This window comes from Callorhinus ursinus, unplaced genomic scaffold, assembly GCF_003265705.2.
Source record: "Callorhinus ursinus isolate GAN/ISIS: 27379988/994484 unplaced genomic scaffold, GSC_fseal_2.0 scaffold4, whole genome shotgun sequence".
NCBI lineage: Eukaryota > Metazoa > Chordata > Mammalia > Carnivora > Otariidae > Callorhinus > Callorhinus ursinus.
In genome coordinates, this window is record NW_027397066.1 from 136,291,331 (window position 1) to 136,315,402 (window position 24,072).

The 24,072-nt window shown below is 34.0% G+C and overlaps 1 protein-coding gene across 2 annotated transcripts in view; it reads right to left on the reverse strand.

Moving 5' to 3' along the window:
- Window positions 1-24,072, reverse strand: part of FSTL5 (follistatin like 5) — a 747,693-nt gene that overhangs the window by 61,123 nt on the left and 662,498 nt on the right. For both annotated transcript variants that reach the window (XM_025873977.2, XM_025873976.2), the window contains exons 13-14: window positions 20,757-20,906; window positions 5,125-5,232 (exon numbers count right to left, since the gene is read on the reverse strand). In XM_025873977.2, the coding sequence (XP_025729762.1) occupies window positions 5,125-5,232; window positions 20,757-20,906 (258 nt within the window). The remainder of the gene's footprint in view (window positions 1-5,124; window positions 5,233-20,756; window positions 20,907-24,072) is intronic.

The window sequence follows — 24,072 nt, forward strand, 5'->3', positions numbered from 1 at the left end:
TTCTTTCTTTCTTTCTTTCTTTCCTTTCTTCAGCTTTGTGGAGGTGCAACTGATAAAACAAAAAACTTCTAATATAGAACAGAGCTGGAAACAAAACTGAAAACTCCAAAACAAATCATGAAATATTTTAGCTCTTAGCAACTTTAGAATTGATGAAATTATATTTATTTTTTCTCCTATAAATTGAAAGTAACAGATTTAAGAAAGTTATTTTTATTTATTTTTTTAGAGAGGAGAGAGTGAGGGGTGGGGGAGAGAGAGAGAGAGAGAGAGAAAATCTTGAGCAGACTCCCTGCTGAGCATGGAGCCCAACGTGGGCTCCATCTCAGAGAAGTTGACCTGAGCTAAAATCAAGAGTTGGATGCTTAACCAAACTGAGTCACCCAGGTGCCCCAGATTTAAGTAAGTTTTAATCAAAGACATTTCTTCTTATTATTCATCATGAATTGGTTTTTAAATCTTTATAGTCCATTAAAGAAAAGATCACTACATTTAAATTCTTTTATTCCGTGTATCCCCTTATGCACCAATTCTATCAGTTCTTTTTTCAGATTTTTCACAGCTCCCCATTTTTTCCAGTGGTCAACCTGCTGGTCAACCATTGTTCTGTGTTAGCCTTTTAAAGCACCCGCTGCCTTTATTTCTCCCCTTTTAAATCCTTTCTACATAGGACCACCATTTTAAACTTCCTAAATAATCTACTGACTCCCTTAAGTTAAATAAATTTCCTTCCTCAAAACAGAGTCTTTTTCTTTGGTTTTATGACAGAAGTAAATAGCACTTTGTGTTTTTTTGTTTGTTTGTTTTGTTTTGTTTTTTCCTGAATGGCTAATTTTTCTTCACTCATATGAGTATACTTTCACTGAGTTCCCCTGGAAATTGCCTTTCCAAGGAAAATAGCTTGTTGTTATTATAACAGGATAGACTCAGTTATGTTGTGGTTAAAAAACAAAACAAAACAAAATAGAAAAAAATATATTAAAGTCTTAGAGCCTTGGGAAATTAAGATTTCATTTCACATCCATGACTTTCCCAGAGGGTTTTAGTGGGGTATCTATCTACTGTTTCACTTAGTATCCCATGCTGAACGAGCAGCCAACTACCTTGAATGTTTCCATTTACAACAGACCACATTTGCTAGAACTAATCATATGGCTCCACCTAACCAAAAGGAGCCTATCGTGTGCCCAGAGGAAGAGAGAACCAAAGTCTTTGATAATAAAGATAACATACCTATTCTATTAATGAATGTCAGTGAGGAAATTTTCAATGGATTTTAGTTATTTATAATAATGTCTACAAGATTTTAATAAAGGTCAGAAGTAATGGGAAAGGAACTCTTTGAATTTTCTTCCCCTTAGTTTGTATAGAGGTGCAAAGCTCTGAAATGCAGGTACATGTATTTGAAATTAATAATAATACTGAGACTGATGGCAACAGTAATAATATTTACTGAGAGCCTGTTATATGCCACTATGTGTTCTCAGTAATTTACAGGCATCATGTAATTTAATATTCAAACACTATAATGTATCCCAACCTTACTGATGCAAAACTGTTTTATGCCAATGAAGGTATATTAACTAAGCATGTCATTTGTGTTTGGCATAGTCCTAGGTTGTAAAAAATACAATACCACTTCCCTAGCTCTTCTCAGTCCGGATTTTGTTCCCTGATGGTTCTAGATCCTTCTCACTGCTGCAGTTAAACAGGAAGTGGTGGATTGCCAGATTCAGGACAGAGCTGACTAACTGCAAGGACACACAGATTGATCTCTGATGCACCTTAATCAATAGGCCTGATCTTGCGACAATTCTTGGTTCATTCCTAATGGCATCCTGCTGCTGGTTCCTCCATGTGTGATGCCTTCCACAAACCCACAGCTGCCACCTCCCATTGTCACCCCATCTGGCTGGGGCCTACTTCCTGGCCAACAGCAAGATGTAAAAGACTTTATTCCAAGTTGTTTCTTGGGGACATTTCATCTCTAATTATTGTGCGTTTGAAAAGACATTACATATGGATTGTAAAACGGTGCAGATGACAGTCTCATGACTTTTACAACAGCATTTCTTAAATTTTCATAAGGCATAGATGCCTTTTAAAAAGAAAAAAAATAACTATAATAAATCTTTGAGAATTCATCAGAGAACACTAATTGGAAAATCACTGTCTTATATACCTAACATGACAGTTTATGGGTTTTTATTAATTAATTATAAATATCACAGAAAAATAATATATTTTGCTTCCATAATTGACAAAGATGTATAGATTGGATTATAGTCAAAATGAAAACACAAAGTAGAAGTATACATAGGACTTTCAGATCCTTGATAAAATGCTTTTGCACCTTCAAGGTTTCAGTGGACACTGTTATAAGATATACTGCATTAGGGCAAAAAGTTACTGCCTAACTAACCATCACAACCTAGCATCAATGTCTCTAGTTCTAGTCTGACCTTTCAACATGGCACAGGGACACCCTAGCCAAAATGGGACCTTGCCCATGTTTTTGGTTCGGTGAATTCAATTTTGCCAATGGAAAGCCTGTTCCTCTTTTCAAACAAATCTTAAATTCCATTTCCTTTGCAGATGTTTCCTGATAATCTTGTTGGGAGACAATTATCCATGACTATTCTGACATTTCTGCTAAGTCAGGTTCTTTCTGAGCAAAGGGCTCTAGCAAAGTTGGGGAAAGGATGATGGCATAGCAAAAATGCCTTGGAAGCTAAAGGTGGGGTATTGCTCCTGAGAGAGGTAGAGACTTAACTCCTTTGAGCCTTACTGACGTTCCAGGGTACCGACCTGATAAAATTTGCATTCCAGAGTAATAATCTCTGTCATGGAAGAGGGTGCACTGATGTATCAACAGTCTAAAAATAACTCTGAGATACATGATTCCAGGGTCCTTCTCCTGTTAGTGCAACTGTGCTATGCAAAGAGGGTAACATTAGTCTCTCACCACATCACCCCTAGGATGGGGGCTGGGGTGTAAGCACTAGCATGCTTCTGAGTAAGAAATGGTCTGCTCTCTGATCCAGAGACCCTGCGTTCCCTGTCAGCCTGTCTATATAACTATCTATGTATTATCTTATCTCATCTGTCACATCTATATGTGTATGTACATGTGTATAAATGTTACTGTATGCAAATAAATCTTCCTGTATGTACTATTTTAAGAATACTCCTCAATCCTTACGTTTTATTTTACACTTTCAGGTGTGAGACTTACCTTTCCCTCCACCCAGCAAATATTTAAAAAATTCATTAAATCTTAAAAGCATACTTTTTTACTGGACATTCAGAGAAAAAGAACCCATTTTTAAATGGCTGAATAATGTGTAGGAAGTAACTTAACACTTTTTCAAAGCCTTTTTTACCCTTTCTGTATGATATTAAAGGAGTGTGCCCAATTGTGCTTTATGGAAGGTTTGCAAGAGAAAATTATTAATCTATCAAAGCAGCAAGTACCAAAGGGGAAGGGTAAGATTCAGTTCCAAAGAATACAATATATTGAAAATTCATACAGCTTTAAAAGAAAAAAATATCTTTTTTAACTTTTATAAGCTGTTTTATTTTATTTTAAAGGTAATAGAATTAAAAATAATTCATAAGAGTGATTTAAAAAAAATCATACATATTGACCTGTTCTTATCTTGTTAAGATTTAAGTACAAAATATCAAATAACTAGACAATATTACCATACTGTGACAGGTCAGTCAAACAACTGTCCACAATGAAGACTGTACTCTTTCCGTCAAAAGATGAGCTCTGTTATTTCACCCTCTTGAATCTAGGCAGACAGTGTTACTTGCTTTGATCAAGAAGTTGTGGTGGGAGTGATTTAATGTGAATTCTAGTGCCTAGATCTTAATTAGCCTCGCAACTTCCACTGTCTTATACCCTGGAACCACCATGCTGAGATGCCAGTCTAAAAGATGAGCAGGCACATGCAGGAGACACAAGCCACCCAGCTATTCACCACTGACACATAACAGACATGGGGGTGAGGCTATTTTGAAACATCCAGCTACTGCAATCAGAGGAGTGCGGCCTTCTGAGTGTTCCCCAGTCAGGCCCACAAACTGTCCAGATTGCCGAACCACAGAACTATGGGTAGTAGGTCATTCTTTAATTCTGTTTAACACATCAGATTTTGGGGTGATTTGATTTGCCACAATAGATAACTGGAATACTATTATATGGTAATGTTTCAAATGACACGTATTTCCAATGAAATATAAAAGGAAACGTCATTCTAATAGTTCCTTTAAAAGATTTCATTTCAATAGACCTGTCTTTTGTAAGTGAAATATTGCAAAACTAAAAATGCTTTAGAAATATTTAGGGTATTGACAGTGGGAACTGATTAAAATTAAAAACATGGCACTCAATCGGCTTACTGGAAACTGGACAAAGGTTAATGATTTGTAAGGAAAGGAATGTTCATGGCAGTGCTATAATCACGAGGTAGTTTGAGAAATAGATAAAACACATTTTTAGGGCCAAATATTCCTTCTCATTCCCTCTCAGTTTTCTGTTAAACTTTTAACTCCAATAATTGAAACTGTGTCAGAGAGATATCATCAAAATATATATTTTTCCTCTGTCAAGATCTATATAAACAACTTTAAAACATAAGCAAATTCCACAAAGACTATACCACTTATTCCCCAATTAGAAATGAGCCTGTGCTAAGAACATACTATCTGTTTTGGAGAAAAATGGAGATCTGCCTTGACACTGTCGAACTCTCTTGGTCTCTAGCTCACATGCCCCATTATGAAAAGAGAGATTGAAACAAGAAAATTCCCATGAAAACTGACGGGAGGCAGGTAATTGTTGAAAGGTAAATTATGACTGTTTTTCCCTAATGGCATCGGTTTTGTCATCATTGATTTTTCTTTTTGCATACAAATCTAACCTTTGAGAAGTATAACCTGCATTATTTTCCATCCAAACAAGTACTTGAGTTTTAACTTGTTCCCCCTTTTCTGTGCAGATCTAGATGTGATTAAAGTATAGTCCTCAGATGGAAAAAGATCATTCTTACATAGTAATAAATATCCAATGAGATATCTAAAGGTTTAAATATCACTGTTTTCTCGAAATATGCTTACCTGCAGTGTTGGAGAAGTCTTTTCCGGGGTACCCCAGCTCAACACCCAGACCTGATCATGTGATTTGTCGTAGTGTAATTTAACTGGTACAGGGTCTGTGCTTACTGCCTGTAATAAATGGGAGTTGAAAAAAAATGTTTTCAGACTAAAATATTAGTTTAAAACTATGCCAGAAATTATGAGAGAACATGAGTTTAGATGTCAGATTAAAAATTTATGTTGCCAATTTTCTGATTTTTCTAAATCTTTATTTGTTTAATTTGGGAATATGATACTTTACCCAAGCATGTTTTTGTACAATTTTATATAGTCTTATGTTCCTTCATTACCTATGCAAATTGGGTGTCATGGAGAAGCTATTTAGAAACTTAAGATATATAAATGATTAATATGTGTATTTTATTCAATTGTTGAACACAGGTAAGAACTATGTTTATACTATTAGTTTTTTTTCATTCTAATGTTGGGCATGGAATTTGGCCATCTATAATGCCAAAATACCTACATATGATAAACCGTGGTAACCCTAATGACAGATTACCTAATTTAGTTTCCTTAACGAGAAATCTAAAATCACCAAAAGAAGTAGAAGCATTTTCTAACCATCCTTAATATGGTAAATGTGTTTTTCTGCCAATATTTATAATATTTAGCATTTACTTAAAACAAAACTTCCAGAAAACAAATCGCTGCCCGGAAGTTTTTTCACTCACCTTAATTTCAAGCTATTTATATTTCAAGCTAATACGTTTTTCAAGTAATTTCCTGTAGTAGTTCCTTATGCATATTTTTCTAATTTTATAACATAAAACAAATTGTATTCAATAAAACAACCTTTATTCAATATTGAAAGCATTTCTTTCCGAAGCTCTGTTGAATATCCTTAGAGAATTTCCCAAGTCCTACTTCATAATGCAATCTTCTCCGTGGGTTGGTTAAAGGTATATTACAGTTGTGGTTGAACATGTGAAGATTCATATTTTAGCTAATATGTTGGCAATTTAGTCTTACTATTTATTTTCTAAAACCTTGCCCTGAATTTTATCTATTTAAAATTCTAAATATTCTTGGATTACTGAATTATTTGATTTCTGAAAAGCCCTACTTAAACATTTCTGTATTAGTGTCCTCATGACTTTCTTTTTTTAATTAATTAATTAATTAATTTTATTATTATTATGTTATGTTAATCACCATACATTACATCGTTAATTTTTTTCTTTTCTTAAATTTTTTATTGTTATGTTAATCACCATACATTACATCATTAGTTTTTGATGTAGTGTTCCATGATTCATTGCTTGTGCATAACACCCAGTGCTCCACGCAGAACGTGCCCTCTTTAATACCCATCACCAGGCTAACCCATCCCCCCACCCCCCTCCCCTCTAGAACCCTCAGCTTGTTTTTCAGAGTCCATCGTCTCTCATGGTTCGTCTCCCCCTCTGATTTCTGCCCCCCCATGACTTTCTTCCTGGCTCACAGAGCCATTATGTTGTTTTGGGATCAGGTGGCCACCAATGTTCTCAGGGAAAGTAGCCCACTTGGCAAGCATCAGAGATTTAAGCCTATTCCACTTTCACAAATGCCAAGTTTCCCAGCCTCTTTAGAGGCTCCTGTGGTCACATGACCTAATCTCGTTTATACCCGGTAAGGATTAATACACTGAATGATTTTTGAGAATGATATTGCACCACACTTTTTTCCTGCTTGGAATGCTATCATATAAGAACATTAAGCCTTGGGGCACCTGGGTGGCTCAGTCATTAAGTGTCTGCCTTCGGTTCAGTTCATGATCCTCACATCGGGCTCCCCGCTCAGCAGGAAGCCTGCTTCTCCTTCTCCCACTCCCCCTGCTTGTGTTCCTGCTCTCGCTATCTCTCTCTCTGTCAAATAAATAAATAAAATCTTAAAAAAAAAGAACATTAAGCCTTAATTTCCAGAGTCATTTTGAGGCCATGAAACAATAAGCTTAAGAAGGAAAAGCCACACAACACCTTGAAGGTTTGGCAGGAGAAAAATGAAAGAAGACTGAATTCTCCATAACAACCTTGAGTTGTTGCACAAACCTAGAGTAACTGTCTCTAGATGAGGTTATTTGGGATAATTAAATAGCTTTATTGCTTAAGAAATAGTCTGGTATTTTGTTAATTGTAATCCCGTGAATGCCAGATGTTTCATTTAAATTCTTCATGTACTCAACAATAATTTCAATATGTATATAGCAAAAGTGCCATCATTAATCATTACACTAATAACAAAGCAATAAAATTCCTTTGATTTTTCATATTTTCCCCTTTATATGCAAAACTTGATCTGTGTGTGATTATAACAGTTACCCTATTTTGCATGAGCTTAAAAGGAAATAATCTTTAGGTCTTTAAGATGTTAAAGATAAAATAGTTCAATACAAAAGCAATAGTATCAAAGACCTCATTGTTATTCAATTGTTAAGAGACAGTTACACAAAGAGCAAAGATCTTTAGATAACTTTAAATATTAAAGAACAATTTAAATGAAAATTTCCAGCTTGCCAGCTCTCATAAGGTTCTTTTCTTCCACTGATCCCTTTCCTAAGGGGCATACCACAGTCCATGGGTTAATATCTACATAAAACAGACAAGAAATGGAGACTCAGTCTTACTAGTAATCATCCAGCAGGTGATCAACAGAGCTGGGATTTGATAGTCTGTTTATCCCAAATGTACAGCCTCTCTGAACATGAACCATCATCCTTCCTAGTTGATAGTTTAATATCTGACAATGTGTGGATATGTTGCCCTCCTATTGTTGCCTCATGTTTAAGAAACATTCTTTGGGCTTTTTCTCTTTTGGAAGGTGTAAGGAAATCCACGGGCCCAAATATATGCAGTATCATCTGCATAAGCAGTATACACCATGCTTATGAGCAGGCATTCTGAAGCCGACTGCAAATTTTAGTGTCCTCACTTAAGTGAAAAGAATAATCATAATACCTTGGGAAGTTACTAAGCTTTTCCATGGTGTGCCATGGAAATACTACTATGACTGTCAGAAAAGCTAACTGAACTAGAGGTATTTTCATGACAATTAGCATCATAGTGTTTTAAAGCTAGAGATAAAGTACCCAGTACCCTTATTTAGCAAATGAAGAATCTGAGACTTAGAAGAGAAAGTAAATAAACACAGTCTTTGTCCTTAAAGAATTATAGGCTAGAGGGTGAAAGAACTTAAAATAACTAGATGCCTATCACAGAATGAAAATAAGGACCAAATGCCCTGAAAGTGCAGAGGAAGAAGTACAAAGCACAATGAAGGATAAGGGTGAGAGGTGATGCTTTGATTGAGCCTTTAAGTATGAATATCTTTATAAATGGGAAGACAGAGACTATTTTTTAAAGTTAATTTATGAGAATATGTTCCAGGAGATGTCAAAAAGCATAATAACTGCTTTCAAATAATTAAGATATATGTATTTGAAAGAGAAAAATGTCAATTTTCAAAAGAGCTTCAGATTTTGGAAACCTATCTGCTCAGTGGTCTCCAAAATATTCGAACATTTTTGTCTCTCAGCATTTCAAAGGCTTAATATTAAATTCAATATATTTTGCTGTTTGGTTATAATAGCTCACCAGAAGTGAAAAAGATATGCAGATCAAAATGAAGAAAAATACATCTGACATACTTTATTTGGAAAATATTTAACTCTTAGGGGAAAAAATATCTGTTTGCAACTTTTCAGGTGCAGATACAACACATTTTACAGAGGGGACATTTACATGGTTTTCAGCAACAAGATCATCTAAAAAGACAGAAATATTTCCAAACAACCATCTTCAGGATAATCTTGCCATACCCAATTTTTAGCCAAAAAAACAGATATTTTCCTACTTATATTGTCAACTTTTGAAAGGAATAAATTGTATGTTATTGGATTTCACAAAATACCTGCTAGTATACCGTGGAAATCACTTTAGATGATGAGTAAGTTTAGACCATTAGCTTTTGTAAAAGAGAAAGACACTATATTTGATACTTAAAATATTATTTTTCTTGCCACAATTAAACCTGTAAGCCTCTGTATTATAAAATGGTTTAAATGTTTCTCCACATTTTATGAAAGGGATTGTAAAGATTCTCTTATCCTTGCCTGCCCTCTTTCTCCCATGCCTCACATTCTCAGGAAACAGGATTCTATCCGACTTCTAAATACTGCCCTGGGCCGAACCTCCCCTGATACCCACTGAGAACAGAGCCTCTATCCTCTCGAATCTCATTACATGGTTTCTAACTTCTACCTTTATATATACTCACCACCTTTCTCAACAGATTTGTTAGGATGATTTGTTTTGTTTTGTTTTTGGTAAGCATTAGACAGATCATAATACTAATCTGCTCAAAGCACTACAGTGTTTTCTCATTTCCCTCACAGTAAAGCCAGAAGTCCTTCAAACGACTACCAGGCCCTAGCTGACCTGCCCTTCCATCTTCTTTCTCTGGCCCCTTCACCTACTACTCCAGTGGAATGCTCTGGGCCTCCTACTGTTCATCCAGCATGCCAGCCACACACCTTTCGGAGGGCTTTTCCCCTGAATGGTCTTCCCCTAGATAGTCCAGTGTCTGCTTCCTCAACACGTTCACTGCTCAGAACTCACCTTTTCAGTGAGGCCGGTCTGATCACCCTGCTTAATACTGTAACCAGCCTTCACTTGGTGCACATCCCCTCAACCTTAGCTTTCCCAATCCCACCTGGTCTTACACCACAATTTTAGCTTTTCCAAAGCACTTACTACCTAACCACATATTATATAATTTGCACTTTTAGTATTCCTATTTTTTTTTTTTTTGTCCATCTTCATCCAACAGATTCTAGGTTCCAAGAAAGCAGCTTTTTTCCTGTTTAAGTCAATAAAATAACCTATGCACTTAGAACAATACCTTGTAAATAGCAACATTCAACATACAATTAATGGGACTCTAAATCTACATCACTAGGAAAAGCAAATTACAAAATTAAACAGTGTTCCAAAACTTATTAAAATCATCATTATTATTTTAAGAAAGACAATTACACTCTGTACCATACTTATTATGAACAGAGGAGTTTTTTTTAATGTTTTCCAAATACAAATTATTTTAATTTAATCTTCATAACAACTTTTGTGCTGAGGTGTGCAGTATTGTTATCTCCTTTGTAAAGATAAAAATGAACTAAAGTACCAATATTGATCCCTTCTTATTGTAAAACTCCCACTTTCGTCTAGGTGTCCTCCTGTCCACTGTGCATTACATCACTATTCAACATACAGATGACTGTAGGCTTCCCACATTGGCCCATATATTAAATATTTTTAAAATATAATATGATTTTTTTAAAGATAAAAAGACATATAAATGACCCCTAGCATTCATTCCTTTATCACAACTCAGCATCTTTCATTCCACTTTGGAGACCGCCAGTGTCCATAGTTTTTTTTTTTTTTTTTTTCCTACACCTACCAGCCATTTATCAAGAAGAAATGATATAAGTTGAATAACAACATTCAAGAATATGTGATTGTAAGAAAACATTCCATATAGGTTCATCTTCCACCTCAGAATTAACCTATATGATTGCTCATTTATTACTTTGCATAAGTTTATATTTAACTACTTATATTATTTTGCTAGGAAATTGTTTTCAGACTTTGCCTTGAGAAGCCTAAGGAAATGAGATTTACTTGTAGCAGGTGATTCAAATCCCGGCCATAATAGAACAAAGGGAATCAGTTTAGATCTATTGAATGATTCTGTAAAATTTTGTTTAAATTAAAGGTTCTGATACTATAGGTCAGAAATTTTTCTCCCATTTCATAAACACTATGGTTTTCTGTACACAGTGGCATTTGCTTGGCCTGGTGATATTCAGATAATTAAGCCACAATCTTACTTTCAAAAATGAATTGATCTTTTAAACATTTTCAGAAATATCTTTCAAATTACAGTGTATTGTTATTGTAATTAATAGTAGTGATCTACATATTCAGGTCTGAAAATCCATTTCTTAATTTCCCGTATAAGTACCATTTTCAGAGTGTTATATTATCATGTTGAATTAACTTGTTCTAGTCCATTAAAATGTTGAAAATACACTATATAATGTAATAATAAAAAGGTCTTATTTGTAGCTTTATAAAGATATCAGTAAAATATTTTTGCTTTAATATTTTAAAACATTGCTTAAGCATATAATTTACTTACATTATAAGGGTTTTTTTTCCTCTTTGTCGATCTACAAACCTTAACTCCTTCATAATCCCAACATACTCAGTGTTCCACAAATTTATCAGTACTCCTTGAGGAGGTGAGACAAATATAAAAATTTTAAAGTATACGCTATCCTGATCATGGACCAGTTGCCTCAACTTCTACAAAAATGGCCTATTTTATGAGGGGGAAATACTGGTAATAGCAACACAGATACACAAAACTTGGGGTTTGGTCTTGACATGAAGGAACAGTGAAGCACAGCTTGTTTATCAACCTGACAAGGAGAGTACCAGCTGGCTAATTAAGTGAACCTAATTTAAACTAATGATGTCAATTCTCAAGATAATGTGCTAATGGCTAGAGGAGACTGCTGATGACACTTAAGAATACTCCAGAGGTGTCACAAGCCACTTTGGCATCCAAGCAGAACCTGATTTTCCTCCACTGAAGACAAAATGAGGTCAGTTGTTTACTAGCCAGTCTTTAATACAGCCAAATATCACCTGCCTGCCCCTCTGACAAAAATTCTACAGTAAGAAAGGCAATACACATTTGATGGTTAAGCAACAGCAACCTTACTGATTCCATAAAAAACTGTGACCTTTTACTTTTTAAGCTGCAGATAAAAATGATACTGTTGCATCCACTGAAAACAAATACACTCTAATAGTAATATTTTATCATGAATTTTATAAAAGCTTGTGTTGTCAAGGAAATATTGGTCATTTTAATAATAAAATGTAACAAAGCTGTTCCAAATTTTTTTAATTTTTAATCCTAAATACACATTTACTACCAACCCACACAATCTTTTGCACGTATTCTGCATGTATTTGCATGCAAAAGAAAAAGTCAGAAATATGATTTCTTAGATAAGGTCTGTATAAAACACTTTAACTAGATTGAAAAAGAAAGCTTGAAAGATTAAAGTTAAATAAGAATAGTGTCCTTTTTTTTTGTCTCTTTTCTTTTTTTCAAGATTGACTTTGGACTTCACTGTTCCATTTCTGTATCCACACCAGAGAAAATTCCATGGCATTTTCTATCATGTTTGAGAGAAGATTAACTAAATTTCTTTTTTTTTTAATTTTATTTATTTCACAGAGAGAGACACAGTGAGAGAGGGAACACAAGCAGGGGGAGGGGAGAAGGAGAAACAGGCTTCCCGCTGAGCAGGGAGCCCAAGGGCTCGATCCCAGGACCCCGGGATCATGACCTGAGCCGAAGGCAGACGCTTAACGACTGAGCCACCCAGGAGTCCCAAGATTAACTAAATTTCTGTTATAGTTAATATTCCTAGCTGTTTCTGTATAATAAACTCAGGTTTGAAATAAAAAAAAAATGCCTACAGCACACAATCAGGAAGTATAATTTCACTTGGATGCAAAAAAAAAAAAAGACTGAGTTCAAACCTAGCCTCAGTTGAGAAAAGTGGTCAAGTTGAGAAAGGATGCTTAACTTTTTACAAAATTAACTTTGTACTTGGCAGTTGATTTTGAGCCTGCCCTGTCCTTGGAGATAAACACAGCTTTAAATCACAAAGTTGTTGTTGTTGTTTCAATGTAGTCTTTTAAGTATCTAGAAATGTTCTTTCTTTAATTTCAAAACTTGAACTCCTTGGATTATTAATTTATAAAACAGAGGGTTCAATGTCTAAGTCTGCAAAATCTATCATGCTGTTTTAAAATTGGGAAAATCTTGAGGGAATTTATAATATTAAGAAATGAAGTATTTTCAAGTATGAAAATAGAACCACTGGGATATTTATAATTCACCTTTAACGTACTTTTGAGGACTAAAATGTACATACCCTAAGGTAACGTTAAGACAAATATATGGCAGTGTTCTTTCACCCTGCAGGTAGTAGACGTATGGAACTTATTATCTAATGAGCTCACAGACTGAAATTATACATGGTTTTGAAAGTGAAAACTTAGACAAATTTAAACCTAGAAAATTTTAGTTTTCTAAAATGACAGTCTTTTGTGGTATAGATCTAAAATTTTAGGTTGATATTTACAGTCAACAGTAGGTTTCAAGAACTAGTATGCCCATCAGAAAGAGTACGAGACTGACTATACCCAGTATGGAAATTTTCATTTTATAAACAATGGTGATCTCTGCTTTTCTATCGAACATCTTGTTGCAGAATGGCCCAAATCGTAGCAGCTGCTCTTTCACTTCCCTTCTTTCCAGCGAAGTATTCCATAGCCCCTATAATTCAAAACCTTTTCTTTTCATTGACAGAAGGATAATCTTCAGCACCATCACACATCTCACCAGAGCTGCGTGAGCAGCCCCATGACATTCTATTGCCTCTGCCTTTTTGCGGCAAGGTTTAAGTTCTCACATTCTTCCTACAATAGGAACGTATCTGGTACATTGTTCTTGGTTCCCACTGTTCTCCAAACAGAAGGGAGCTGTAGGAAGTGAGGCAATAAGGGTGATAAATGGTGGTGTGGGGCAAGATGCATGGAGAGAAGCTCAATATTTGTCTTTGGTAACAGAAAGTCTGAAAATATACAGGGGCTCTACCGAGAGCAGGTAGACTGAGTAAAGCAGGAAAGCAGCCACCAAGTCGGCTTTCCCCTCTAAACCCACCTAGGACAGAGTATTTTTTTGTTGACTTGTTTTAGACCTCTCAAATCAAGATTCCTTTTTTATTCTTATTTGGGTTACATGATATAAACGTATTTTCCCTTTAATTTGTTCTTTCCCATTTTGTTTTTAAAATCCACTACCATGACTTTTACCTTAATACTTTCTTAGTTTCTTTTACTCTGTGCTAGAAGTGTGGTTATATATTCTTTTACTCAACTCTAATAGTGTTGATCATGACTTTTGTCCTTGTTTTTTGCAAAAATTCCCAATTTCCTTTTGAGGAGTCTTTTTTGAATAACTTAAGTTTTACCTTTAATATATTAATTCCTTTGTGTCTTTATATATGTATCTTTATGTTTTCCTTCTTTCATTCAGATTCTGATTTTCTTCAGCTAAATTCTAAAATTATCTGGTTAAATTAATCTACTGCTGATTTTTTTTAATTAAGGAGCAAAATTCCCTGAAATACAGCCTTATTTGGTTTTAACATATTTAATCATGATTGTCAATATTACTTGATATTGATATTGATATTTTACATTTACATCAGTGCTATTAATAGTTTAACATTGTGTCAGAGAATTGGTATGAAATAATTTTCATTACTATTTCTTGTGACTTAATTTATAGTCTATCATGTGTTCATTTTCACTAAATGAAGCATTTAGTGAAATGCTTCAAATGCATGAAATGCTATGGTCTGAGTGTTTGTGTCCCCCACAGAATTCATATTCTGAAATCCTAACCCTCAAAGATGGTATCAGGAAGTGTGGTCTGAGAAGTGATTAGGTCATGAAGATGGAACCCTCATGAATGAATTAGTGCTTTTATAAAGAAAGATCCTTCTGAGATTCCTCACCCCTTCTACTGTGTGAGGACACAGTGAGATGGCACCAACTATGAACCAGCAAGAGGACCCTCACCAGATCACAACATGCTGACCCCTTGATCTTGGACTTTCCAGACTCAGAACTGTGAGAAATAAATTTCTGTTGTTTATAAGCTACACAGTCTGCTATTTTGTTATAGTGGCCCTAATGGACTAAGATAAGATATGATAAAATGTTTAGTGATGATACGTACAGACAGAGATGATTATATATATATGTATATATATATATTATATATATGTGTTCACACACACACACACATATATATATTTTCACTAAACATTTTATCTCTTTTTAGATATAAATATAGATATAGATGATATAGATATAATCTTTGCTGGATGCAAAGGCTACACACACATCTGTTAATTCAAGCATAGCAACAGTGTTGTTCAATTCACATATACTATTAATTTTGTTGATTTATCATGTGTAGAAGTATCAAGTTCTTCTCACTTTGATCCTATGTCAATCTCTACTAGTAGTTTGGTAATAATCACCTTGTAAAATTGTAAGCAATCAGGTATGTTTTTAGTCTTATATTTTCTTAATAAAGTAAACATTTTATCATTATCAAGCAACTTGCTTCAACTCAATGCTTTGTACCTTAAAGTTAATTTTAAAATCTGATGTCAATATAGCTAAATCAGCTTTATTGTTTTGTTGTTATTATAATTCCTGCATTATCTGTACTGTCCTTAAATGTCACTTTTTCTTTTATCTTTTTTTAGGGGGTGGATCTCATAATGTGCATATGGCTAGATTTCCATTATTCAGTCCAACAGGTTTCTTTTTGTCTTTCAGTTAATTACATTAGTCCATCCTCAGTTATTGTAATTGTGAACATACTTTTTTTTATTGCTATTTTATTTTTTAATATTTATATATAGCTGACACACAATGTTACATAAGTTTCAGGTGAACAAATCAGTGATTTGACGAGTTTATACATTATGCTATGTTCACTATAAGTATAGTTGCCATCTGTCCCATTACATTACTATTACTGTATCACTGCCTATATTCCTTATGCTCTGCTTTTTATCCCTGTCACTTACTCATTTATAACTGGAGGCTTGTATCTCCTTCTTCCCTTTCACCCATTTTGCCCAACACCCCACTTACCTCTGCTCTGGCTACTATCAGTTTGTTCTCTGTATTTATAGTTTGATTCTGCTTTTTGTTTGTTTATTCTTTTTTTTTTTTTTTTTTAGATTCCACTTATGACTGGAATCATATAGTACATTTGTCTCCCTCGGTCTGACTTATTTCACTTAGCATAATACTCTCTAGGTCCATCCATATTATCTCAAATGGCATGATATTATCCTTTTCTTATGGCTGTGTAATATTAAATTATGTATCACAACATCCTTATTCATTCATCTATCAAAGGACACTTCAGTTGCAATGCTGCAATAAACATATTACCTTTGTCGGTTAGTGCTTCCCTTTTCCTGGGTAGATACCCACTAGTGGAATTATTAGATCATATGGTATTTCTATTTTTAATTTTTTGAGGAATCTCAATACTATTTTCTGAGATATCACCTTAGAATGACTAAAATCAAAAGACAAGAAACAACAAGTGTTGAAGAAGATGTGAAGAAAAAAGAAACTTATGTACTGTAGAAAACAGTATGCAGGCTCCTCAAAAAAAATGGATGTATTGGTTTTATTCTACCATTTTGTTTAAATTTGTTTCTATTTGTTTCAGGTTTTCCATTCTTATTATTTGTCTTTCTTATTTCTTCTTCCCCCATTGTATTTATTTGTAAGTTGCTCATTGAATTTTATTTTATCATAGCCAGGCACAGTATTTCAAGACAGATTCTTTTAACATTAATAAGCATACCTAACATATTTTTGAATAATCAATTATTCCCATTCCAAAATAGTACAAGAAATCTTAAAATATTTCAAATAAATCATCCCTGCGTCTCCTGGGTGGCTCAGTTGGTTAAGCGACTGCCTTCGGCTCAGGTCATGATCCTGGAGTCCCAGGATCGAGTCCTGCATCAGGCTCCCTGCTCACCAGGGAGTCTGCTTGTCCCTCTGACCCTCCCCCATCTCATGCTCTCTCTCTCTATCTCATTCTCTCTCAAATAAATAAATAAAATCTTAAAAAAAACAAAAAAACAAATAAATCATCCTTTTCTCTGTTTACATATTATTGTACAGAACTTAAAACACTTGTGTTACTATTTTTGTCTTGTGTTTTCACTCTTAAAGATTTCAATCTTTTTATAATAAAGGTTTTTATTTTTTAATTATTTTCATTTTTTCTAAAGATTTTATTTATTTATTTGACAGAGAGTGAGAGAGCACAAGCAGGGGGAGCAGGAGAGGGAGAGGGAGAAGCAGGCTTCCCACTGAGCAGAGCCTGACATGGGGCTCGATCCCAGGACCCTGGGATCATGGCCTGAGCCGAAGGCAGATGCTTAACTGACTGAGCCACCCAGGAGTCCCTAAACATTTCAATCTTAAACTAAGAGAATATCCTAATTATTACTGAGAGTTAATATTTTAATAGATCATATATTTACCAATTTACTTGCTCACTATCACATCAAACTTATTGATCAGTTAGTTTTCCTTATTCCTGAAGCAAATAATTTTCAGTTTCAGTTCGGTTTCAATTTATGTTGATGATAATATCTGTTTTTGTGTATCTGACACAATAAGTAATGTTGTGGTTTCAAAATTATTTTTACACTGATCATATTAGAATATTAGAATATATTTTATTTCCACTAAGCCGTTTAGCAATGTTTCACTTTCATTTGGTGTCCATCATTGCTATTGAGAAAGTTGCTGTTGTTCTCATAGTAATTCATCTGCCATTTTACCATCATTCTGAGATATTTAATTTTTTTTTCCATTTAGGTTTCATTGTCCTTTCTAAATCTGAGGGTTTGCTACATTTTATTTTATAAATTATATAATAAATATAATATGTAATATTCTTTATTATACTATAGTACATTCTCACTTCTTATCACTCATTTTGACCTAAATATTAACTTCACCCCCTTTCTTTTATATTATCTCCTTTCTGGAATTTATGTTTTCTACTGTTAATGGATAAATAATGTCTGTGTATTAAAACGCATTTGATTCTCATTGTTAGTAGTAGTTGTTTCCATAAAGTAACTACTAACACTGAATTTCTGAATACTGACCCATTGCTCCTATGGGAAATACATACTTAGGTTCCTATGAGCCTCTGGTCACAAGATTTTCCTAAACTGATCAATAGATAACTTTGTTTCATATGTGTTTCTGTTCAAAGACACTTTATTTAATATATATTGTTCATTAATTATCATTGAACTGGTGGCCAAACAGCACTAGGACTCATGGGTGAACAAAACTTACCATTAGGCACATCACAGCCTCTTGTACAGCCATTTCGACACTGTGCTTTGGAGCCATTTTAAGCAGCAAAATTGTCAGCAAAAGCACAAAAATGCAAAATACGTGGTACTAAATAGACCATGAAAAGAACACTTGTTTACAGTCTAAAAACTGACACAAGAAAGCAGAGTCTCTTCTTACTCAACCTTAGCTAGAAATGTATATGTTAGGGGACAAATTTTTAACCACTCTGTTCATGTCCTTGCGTGACCACAAAAGCTCCATGAGTATTGATTTTATGGCCCTAAATGAATTTAGGTGAATTTTCAAATGCAGAATCAACAAATAATGATAATTAACTATAATCGATTTCTCTCCAGCAAAAGAAGAAAGAATAACACTATGGCTACATTTAAACAAAATGATCTTACAATTACAATGTAGAGCAAAGTAGCCAGATACAAATAGTGAATGCTATATATTTCCACTGATGTAATATTCAAAATCAGTCAATGTTTATTTATGGTGGCATAAATATTCATAATGATTATCTTTGAACAGTTAGTGACTAGAAGAAATAATAAAACATTATTATTATTTTAATAACAATATCATAAGGAGAACTCATTTGGATTGAGGCCCAATTTTCTAGCCCATAAAAAAGTAAATGTTAGATTCTTATCTAAGAAAACTCCATCATCGTGAATATATCATAATATGATTTTTTAAATATTTTAGCATTATATATTATCTTTTACATTCTCCTGGTATTTCATACCAATTTTAGGCACTTTGAAAAATAATATAATTTATGTGACTTTTACCATTGATGAACCTTTCATTATCAATATTTTGTATTAATTTTAAATTGTACATTGTTGTCTGAAGATGGAAATTATATGAAGATAAGTGATGTTAGATTTTCTCACTTTTGAGTATCTAGTAGGTAATACCTAATGATTTAGTGTAGATTTCTAGTTTGAAAACTAAATTTAAAGGCCAATTTTATTATTTTTGAAACATAGTTTTAATATTAACATGCTGGCTATAGAGTCTAAATAATGCTAAACTGAATGCCTATAATTTGATGGCCTATGTTACAACTGAAATCAAGATAAAATTAAACTGGTCAATGTCCAGCAGTTTCAAAGAAATAAGAGGTGAGATATATAGAAAAATATATATTCTCACGATAGATACTGAACCATCAGATTGGATATATATGAGAACCATGTAACCCTGGAGGCCTTAGATAAGTTATCTAGTAGAACCAGTTATTGATCCTTTTCCTCACGATTATACCAGCCACTCTCTTATTAGAAATTGAACCATTAGAATAATTAGTCACTGTAAATTTGTAAAACTAGAGATAACAGAGTTTTTTAGTAGAAACACTTTTCATTCTTTTATTTGTAATACCAAACATATCCATAGTAGACAATCAACAAATGTACATAGAGTAGATGGATAGATAGATGGATGATTGGATGATATCATGTGAAGCTGTGAAGGACTATTAGAATGAAAATTCCTAACTTTGAACTTATTGCCACTTTTTGTGGTTCTAATCAGGAATCATTAGAGGGGCTACTTCAGTATTTGATCTCAAACCAATATTGATGCAAAAAAAGTCTTGGTAAATATAGAGAATGGTTAGCTTCCAGTGTCTTTCAGAAAATTTGACACTAAGTAGATGTAAAGCACTTCTATATGCCAAGATCTGCTATAAATGTTGTATATGCATTAATTGAGTTAATTCTAAATACAACTTTGTGAGATATGTATAATTATTAATCCCATTCAGTGGATTATGCATATTTGATAAAGCTGTTTTAAGTTTGTTTCCTCTGAGCTGAGAAGCAAGAGATCATAATGAGTCAAGGGCCCAGTTACTATAGCCAGACAGCCCAAAAGCAAATCCTGTACCACCCCTTTGTTGTTGTGCAATGGAGTACAAATAGATTGCCCAAATTAAACAACTTTGGAAAGAGCAGTGAGTGAAATATCTGGGGACTCAAACCAGAATGGTTTTTTATAACCATGACCATAACAGTATTTATTAGGATTTTTTCTCTGTCATTGACCTATGTACATATTACTTGTTTTACTACTACAGTAAAACCTACTAAATTACTATTACCTAACAAAGTCTACTATTATCTTGGCTTTTGATAAGAATCAAGTAAGAAAGAGATAATACTGTTTCTGGAATAGTTACTAGGAATAATTAGCCTCTGACTGGAACTTTCCTGGCTCTAAACAGAAAAAGCAAATCTGAGGTTGATTTTTGTGGAACTAGTCATGTTAGTATTATGATGTGTTTATGGAATCTGATTTTTGAAAATAATAAAAATTAAATTATTTTTTAATTCGTTAAGCTCAAGGAACAAAATGAGAGGAAAGTTTGCAGAAAATGCATACATTTTCCAGTTACCCAAGTAATGAAACAAGTTATCAATGACAATCGGATGGCAATGTACAAGTGACCTGGTAAAGAATTACATAAAAGTAATTTTTTTTTTCCAAATCACCTTCAAAAGCAGGAATTGTTCATACCTGAACAACTTTTTGGGACTGCACATCAACGATAAGGACTCTGTCCAGAGTTGGCTGTGCAACATAAATGAACTTGTCTTTGACGTTAACAGCTGAGGCCCACACACACCTCTGAACTTCATCTCCTTCAACTTTGGGACAGACTTCATCCTATAATTTAGAAAACAGGGGGGAAAGTGAATATCATAAATTATAATATGGGTATGGCATATTAGGAGCAAAAGTAATGTTTGATGCTTTACTACTTTCAGCATCAAATGTTAAATATACACATACAGAGAGTTAGTGTGTGTCCTAAATCAAATAAAACAATACATATTGCATATTTAAGCTCATTAAATGTACATACAAATCAATGTAAATAACTCTGATATTAATTTCAGCAAGCTCTTAATTACTTGCTTCTAATACGATATAGCCTGTCATATGTTACTACCTGTTCATAGCTCAGTAACTTCAGAAATAGATAATAAATACAATGTTTTCTCTTAAATCCTCTAATCTCAAGCTTCTTTGCCAGACATTAAGTGTCATACTAAAGTATATTTAGAGTTTATCACATCAGTGACTGCTCCCAAGGCATGTCCTTGATCTTTTCAAAAGTTGCCAGATAAATCCACCGGAAATGATTGAAAGTTTTCTAATTTGTGGAGAATCAGAAGCTTAGAAAAATTATAAAATGGTAGCCATTCAGAATGTTTATTTTATTTTTCAGTTTGGTATCAAGGTGAAATTTTACAAAATCTTTTAATCTGCCCAAGCAGATTATTCTTCTTCTCCTTCACCCTCAACTGTTTTCTGCTTGAATATTATATAGTTTGTGCTAGATGGCCATAAATGAGGCAAAAAAAATATATATATATATATATATATATATATACACACCTACTATTTCCTCCTTTCCTGAATTTTGTCAATAAATGAAGGTTGAAGGGATATATAGGCCCTTGTGATCTATGCTGGTAGACACATCACAAATGGAATAAACATGATTTAGTTCATTATTTTTGTTTCAGGCATTTTTTTTATTCACTGGCCTTTTTGTTTTGTAATTTTCTCAAGTTACATATAGTTAGAAAAACACTAAGAAGAGAGATTTGTTGAGCTGTACATAAAATATGTGTGTAATGATTCTAGCGTTTCATTTGTTTTATGATTTAGGTAATGATCACTGATTACTGATACCTAATTTATTGATTTGTATACTCCAGTTAGTAACTCTTAAATTAGAATATTCTCCTTCTCTAATTCAAATAAAAACATTTTTTAGCAGACATTCCACTCACCATTTGTATTTAATAATCATGAAACACAATTAACAAGGTTTTCATAATCAACTCCACTAAGCATTTCTTTTAAAGGTACGATTGACAGCAAATAAACCACATTTGACATATAGTAATCAAAATGGATATACCACAGTAACGCCTTTTGAGGGAACACGAACATAGTAGGTGTTTTTTCTGTTTGCATAAAATTTAGAAAATAATGTAAAAACCAGAGCACTTTGGAACGAGAGCTCAGGGTGTGGTCGGTCTGCTGTTTTTGTTCTCCAAGTTTCAGATCTGATTCAGGGACAACCTGGAGTATCCACTGATTTTTAAGATTCAGTCCAGAAGTTGCCAGGTACAGTCAAAACACTGGGAACATAAAATGAGAGTGTTTTCCTTTAAACAGTACAGGTGGTTCCCAGGCTTGCAGAACATAACCGAACACATTGAAAACCAAACATCTAATGTGTGGTTCTGGGAGTTCTGGAGGTATGAAATTAACTGCATTACATAGAATGTACCATAATCATTCTAGAATGATTCCCAGTGGGGTCATCCTGAGTCATGTCCACAGCACCCTCAAGCAGGCAGCACAAACCTAAACTCTGTCCTCAGCACATGTGCACAACAGTTTCACTCATCGATTCACTGGAACATTATTTTCTATGCCAAACATATTTCTTCAGAAGCATATTAAATATCTTTGACAAGAACCTATTTTGTGAGAATCTAGCACTATATAAAATATGTACTTGAGAGGCATGAAGATGTGGGGGAAAAAAAAGCAGGATCTAAGGTTGATGAAAGGCTCTGAACACAGGGAAATTGTTTATAAATTCTTTGCTGTTGTGTAAAAGCTACCAACAAAATCTGCCAAAATAATAGGAAGTGTGAGTGACCTGTCAGCAAAACAACTGCTGAACCAGGAGCAATTTCCACCCCTTTGTTTGCTACAAAACTATTCAACAGTAAAATAAACTGCTCTGCTGGGAATTATTTCCTATTTGTATGCTGTCTCTATAAGATGTCCCTGACCAGCCTCACAATCATTTTTACAAAGCCATTAAAAGTTTCCTGACAGCCACCCTGAGTTTTCTTTGCTTCACTTTGTGCCATTATTTCTGATTATAGTCTATGAGGTCCCATTTTACAACAGCACTCTTATCTTTTCAGATCACACAGATTAATATTTATTTCTGTGGATGGGGATTTTAGAGGAATGTTTTTCACATGCGTTAGGCATTTAATAAGATAAAAGAAGAGCTCAAAAAAAAAACAAAGATGCAAAATAAAATTAATACATACTGATGAGGAAAATGGCCAGGAATTATATCAAAAAGTTTAATTAAATCACTTTTTATAGAAATGTATACCACCATTTAGAGTAAAAGGAATTAATAAGGTATTAGAACAAATAAGGGTGAGAGTAAATAAGAAAAAGGCAATTCTAGTTCATAGTTATAAATTGTCTATTTCCCCTTAGGTAATTTCCATATTGAATTACATATATCCTGTGTATGTATTATCCCCTTCTAAATTTTAAAGGCAAACAAGATTATGTTTCTAGTGATGATCGAAGTTTGGATTTAACAATTAAAATAATGATGATACCTGATTGCTGAAAATAAATAGGCCAAATAGATGGACATATGCATTCATCTTCTACAGGACTATGCCATTTTTATTTATTGTATTGACTGTCTATTAAAAACACATTTCCCAGGGCACCTGGGTGGCTCAGTCTGTTGAGCCTCCAACTCTTGGTTTCAACTCAGGTCATGATCTCCGGGTCGTGGGACTGAGCTCCCAAGTTGGGCTCAAGCTTAGTGCGGAGTCTCCTTGAGAAGATTCTCTCCCTCTGCCCTTCCCCCAACTCTATCTCGCTCTCTCTCTCTCTCTCTCAAATAAAGAAATAAATGAAATCTTAAAAAAAAAAACTTCCCTCAAATCTCCAAATTCCCATCTCTCTTTCCTCTTCTTCATAGTACCCCTTTCAGCACATCTTCCATCATTCATGGTGAGGACAAATGTTATTTGTAACAAGC